Here is a 5,443-nt window from a genome sequence, read left to right as displayed (position 1 = left end):
AACAAACCGGCATGCACAGCCCAGCACATATACAAACCAGAGAACCCTGCCCAGCATGTATGAACAACCCTACAATAACAAACCGGCATGCATAGCTGAAGAAGAGGAAAATGCCTGCATCTCCTCTGTGGATCCAGGCATTTCTCCTGAGCCCATCACCTTGCTATCTAGCCCCGTGAGATTTAACTGGCAGAGCAGGAGAAGAAGCATCTCCCCACGGATCGTCTTCCAAACCTCCCTCGACGTGTCCATGCCTGTTCAGTTTTAGTAACTGCAGTTGTTCATTTCCGGACACCAGACGCCTTGTTCATGTCTTTGGTGTGTGTGTTGTGCGTCTCTGTTCCCAGCTCATTGTGGGTGGCTGGGTGGGTGGGTGTCGTGCATGTGTGTGCAAAGCACAGAGGTGCAGCCTCGCTCGCTGCTGTGCATTTGCACTAACGCTATGTTCTCCCCCGTTCCCTCTCGTTCCATGTGGCAGAACTCGGACGCGGTGGTGAAGGTTGACGTGGTAAGTGCTGGGCTTGCCGGGCTTTGCCTTGCCCCTGCCCCTGCCCCTCTGCTTGGCTTTGGGGGTGCTGCTATGGGGCACACGGGGAAGCTGAGCCAGCTGGCACACACGCAGCATGGGCCTGACCCCCCAGCCCATTGACGTCAAGGGAGGCCTTCCTGTCTATTCACTGGGCACTGGACCGCACATCTGTGATGAGCAGCGGCAGTGAAAGCTGGAGCCGTGGGGTAGTTCTCAACCAGGGGTCCAGGGCCCCCTAGGGGGCCCCGAGCAGGTTTCAGGGGGTCTGCCAAGCAGGACCAGCGTTAGACTTGCTTGAGGCTCAGGGCAGAAAGCCGAAGCCCCACGGCATGGGGCTGAAGCCTGAGGCCCTGAGCCCTGCCAGCTGGGGTAGCTTTGTGGTGGCCCCAGGCAATTGCCCTGCTTGCGACCACCCAGTGGCCGGGGCTTTTATATGCAGAAACCCAGTTGTTGTGCACAGGTGGGCCGTGGAGTTTTTATAGCACGTTGGGGGGGCCTCAGAGAGGAAAAGGTTAAGAACCCCTGGGGTAGACGGTGCGGTGAGCCCAGAGCCAGCATGACCCCGACGGATGGGAGCCCCAGATGGGCTTATTACGGCCAACTTCGGCCACCAAACCCACCCACCCGGCTCCCAGCAAAGCAGATCCTCAGCGGGCTCCATGGACATCAATGGAGCAATCTGGAGTGACGCCGGCCGAGACTCTGGCCCCAGGAGTGCTGCGGGTGGCGCTTGGCCCTGGGCGGGCTGCCTGGGAACGGGGGGGCTGGCAATGGATGCTGTTCAGAGCAGCGAGGAGCCTCAACCCAAACCTCCGCTCCCAACACCTCAGACTTTGCCAGTGGGTTTGAGCTCAGGGTTTGACCTCTGCAGCTTTGGGCTCCTCTTTCGGCAGCTGGGCTCTGAGCGGTAGCTAAAATGTCCCAAGGCTGGGCCGGCCCTGTGGTCTCCAGGTACAGTGCCAAATCTGCCACTGACTCCCTGTGTGACTGGACGAGTCACTTCACTGCTCCGTGCCTCAGTTTCCCCTACCTGAGCTAACAGTACACAGGATGGGTTGGGGGGGATCTATTTCCCCATCTTGGCTTCAGGGCTCCTTCAGCCTCTCCCCCTTCTCTCTCGCTCTTTCTCTCCCTCTGTTGTGCTCCTCTCGCTCTGGCAGTCGGAAGAGGAGAAGGAGAAGAAGAAGAAGAAGAAGAAAGGAGGGGGAGAGGAGATAGAGGAGGAGGAGCCAGACGAAAGCATGCTGGATTGGTGGTCCAAGTACTTTGCTTCCATTGAGACTATGAAGGAGGTAGGAGCGGGGCAGGGAGGGAGGGGGCACGGGAGAATTCACACTGCCAGGCGCGGCTGAGTGGCTATTTTATCTCCTCGGTTAACATTCTAGGGCCAGATTCCCCAGCAGGCTCCGGTAGCTTGGCTGCTTTGTGACACCAGAGCGGTGCCAAGGTCCTAGCGAATCTGGCCCCTAAGCGCAAAGGTTGGGCATTTCTGGAGCAGCTCCCAGCAGAGGATATGGACACACACATTATCCCTGAGGAAGCATCGGAGTTGACAATGAGATACAGTAAATGCCTCCAGCATCATGAGCTACCCCAGCATCCAGAACATAACTTAGAGCAGCCTCAAGGCAGCTCTAACTTACACAGGGGTCTGGCCAACTGTCTGGCTGGGCCCAAAGACCTATGGGATGTTAAGGTGGCTTAAAGCCTCCTTTACTCCTCCTCACATGAGCCAACTCACTTCTCACAGCCCCCTCTCCATTCTCTTCCTGCCTTGTGGGCATGAGAGAGGAGTTTGCAGCTGGTGTCTCGTTTGGGAACAGAAATAAAACTGAGCTTCTGACGGCTTGTGGTTAGGAAAGGTCCATGGGACTTTTTGTTCTGTTTTGTTTGCTGCAGTACTGGATGTTAACTGTTATTAGTTAGTATTTCGATTATTGTAGTACCAAGGAGTCTCAGTTACAGACTAGGCCTCCATTGCGCTCGGTGCTGTACAAATCCAGAGAGTCCCTGCCCCAAAGAACTAGAGCTGGGTGAAATTTTTCATCTGAAACTTTTTTTGTCCAAAAAACCCCCCGATTTTTGAAAATCTGAATATTTGCAAGTTCATGTCAAATTTGCCAAATTGCTTTAGTCAGGGAAAAAAACAACACCCCCCCCCCAAAAAAAGTTTTTTAAATTAAAATATTTTGTTCTGACACATTCTGAGATTTTTTGATTCGAAATGACTTTTCATTGTGAAATTTACTTGTTTTATTTTTAAAAGTTAGAAAAGCTAAAAGCTTGAAAATAAAACGAACTGTTTTGTTTGATCCAAAATAATAATTAAAAAAAAAATTGGTTCACTGAAAAAAAAAATTAAAATTTTTCGGACTGGCCAGCGAATTGAAAAATCAGTTTTATCCACCCAGATCTAGCATCAGCCCCAAAGTCTTGGACAAATTCCAGCTTACATTTTGCCTGCGTAAAACTCCCCATACGATGTTAGCCGATCTTTACTTCCTGTCCTTAATGGTGACTGTGTGCTGTTCTACGGTCGCTGGGCTTCACCCTAGAGCTGGCTGCATTTCAGTGGCGCTACGTTTCTATTGGCTGCGGGCTGAAAGATATTTGTAGAACTAGAATGTGTCAATCCTGTGCCTGCCCTTCTCTGCATCTCATTGCCCGTCTCATCTCTCTCCAGCAACTCCGGCAGCAGGAAGCGGCTGCAGCAGAAGCCGAAGAGAAGGAGGAACTGGAGATTGCAGAGGGTAAATTTTTGAAAGCGAGATACCAAAGCGACGCAGAGATCGATAACACCAGTGTCAGTGCTAAGATCTCTCTCAGCATTCGGGAAGTTCAGACCGAAATCAGAGCCTCGGCTAAATTCTGTACCTCTGGCTCCAAGCTTGCAGTTTGGGGTCTCACCACGTATTTCAGTGAGGCCAGACCTGACACATGTCATCTTGCGATGATGAAGCACGGCGCAGATGTCTGTCAGACCCACCCTGCCTGGCTTAGATGTGCCATGGCAGGGAAACAATGCGGTCTAGTGGTTAGCATCTAGTCTGAGTCATTGCCTTGCTGTGTGGCCTTGGGAGAGTCACTTAGTCTCTCTGCCCATCCCTCCTCCCGGGGGTCCTATGGCTGGTGTGCGGGAAGCGCTCGGAGATCTTTGGCTCTATAGAAGTGGAAAGTAAGAATATCAGGGTTGGAAGGGACCTCAGGAGGTATCTAGTCCAACTCCCTGCTCAAAGCAGGACCAATTCCCAACTAAATCATCCCAGCCAGGGCTTTGTCAAGCCTGACCTTAAAAACCTCTAAGGATGGAGATTCCACCACCTCCCTAGATAACCCATTCCAGTGCTTCACCACCCTCCTAGTGAAAAAGTTTTTCCTAATATCCAACCTAAACCTCCCCCACTGCACTTGAGACCATTACTCCTTGTTCTGTCATCTGCTACCACTGAGAACAGCCGAGTTCCATCCTCTTTGGAATCCCCTTTCTGGTAGTTGAAAGCAGCTATCAAATCCCCCCTCACTCTTCTCTTCTGCAGGCTAAACAATCCCAGTTCCCTCAGCCTCTCCTCATAAGTCATGTGCTCCAGCCCCCTCATCATTTTGTTGCCCTCCACTGGACTCTCTCCAATTTTTCCACATCCTTCTTGTAGTGTGGGGCCCAAAACTGGACACAGTACTCCAGATGAGGCCTCGCCAATGCCGAATAGAGGGTAATGATCATGTTCCTCGATCTGCTGGCAATGCTCCTACTTATACAGCCCAATATGCTGTTAGCCTTCTTGGCAACAGGAGCACACTGTCGACTCATATCCAGCTTCTCGTCCACTGTGACCCCTAGGTCCTTTTCTGCGGAACTGCTGCCTACCCACTCGGTCCCTAGTCTGTAACAGTGAATGGGATTCTTCCTTCCAAAGTGCAGGACTCTGCACTTGTCCTTGTTGAACCTCATCAGGTTTCTTTTGGCTCAATCCTCTAATTTGTCTAGGTCCCTCTGTATCCTATCCCTACCCTCCAGCGTATCTACCACTCCTCCCAGTTTAATAACCCAGCGTGCCAGGCTTCCCCAGCCTGTCCAGCCCCCACCCCCAGGACAGCCATATCAGAAGCAGGATGGCCTGTTTCTCGGATGTATTATATCCCCTTGGGCTGCACCCTACTCCCTGTTACGCTGGTGTCATGTCATTGCCTTCAGGGAGGCTGTGGGTAACTCAGGCCTTGGCTACACTGGCGCTGTACAGCGCTGCAACTTGCTGCGCTCAGGGGTGTGAAAACACCCCCCCCCCCCCCAGCGCAGCGAGTACAGCACTGTAAAGTGCCAGTGTAATCAGAGCCTGTCGCGCTGCACGCTCGCTCGCAGCACTGCAAGCTATTCCCCTCGGAGAGGTGGAGTACATACAGCGCTGCGAGAGAGCTCTTGCAGCGCTGGCGGCGCGACTACACTTGCGCTTCACAGCGCTGCCCTGGCAGCGCTGCCACGGCAGCACTGGGAAGTCCCGAGTGTAGCCAAGGCCTCACAGGGTACTGTAGCTCAAGGACTAGCGTTCAGCAGTGTCTGCCCTGCCAGGCTCTAGTGCATGCCACCCGTGGATCTCCAAGCGCTTCACATCCCCGAAGGTGTCCACCCTAACACTGCCCTGGGGAGGTGAGCCGGCGTCATTAGCCCTGTTTCACAAATGGGGAAACTGAGGCAAAGGGTGATTAAGTGACTTTCCCAAGATCACACAGTGAGTCTGTGGATGATGCCAGGAACAGAACCAGGAGCCCTGATGCCCAACCCTGTGCTTTTCCCACTAGGCATTGCTGATCATGTCAGTTGCACCCCAGCCATTCCCCTCCCCCCGTACCATTAAGAAGCAGCTGGGTTGATCTGGCCTAGGACCGGCTCTAGCAATTTTGCTGCCCCAAGCAGCAAAA

General features: G+C 53.1%; 1 protein-coding gene across 1 annotated transcript in view; it reads left to right on the top strand.

Moving 5' to 3' along the window:
• Positions 1–5,443, top strand: part of OTOF (otoferlin) — a 99,342-nt gene that overhangs the window by 72,922 nt on the left and 20,977 nt on the right. Inside the window, exons 29-31 of the mRNA XM_029913047.1 lie at positions 479–508; positions 1,690–1,821; positions 3,213–3,279. Coding sequence (XP_029768907.1) covers positions 479–508; positions 1,690–1,821; positions 3,213–3,279 — 229 coding nt within the window. The remainder of the gene's footprint in view (positions 1–478; positions 509–1,689; positions 1,822–3,212; positions 3,280–5,443) is intronic.

The sequence above is a fragment of the Terrapene carolina genome, unplaced genomic scaffold (genome assembly GCF_002925995.2).
Source record: "Terrapene carolina triunguis isolate 2854851 unplaced genomic scaffold, T_m_triunguis-2.0 Scaffold427, whole genome shotgun sequence".
In the NCBI taxonomy this organism is placed as follows: domain Eukaryota; kingdom Metazoa; phylum Chordata; order Testudines; family Emydidae; genus Terrapene; species Terrapene triunguis.
The sequence above is the reverse complement of the archived record's forward strand: the minus strand, read 5'-3'. Positions and strand labels throughout refer to the sequence as shown.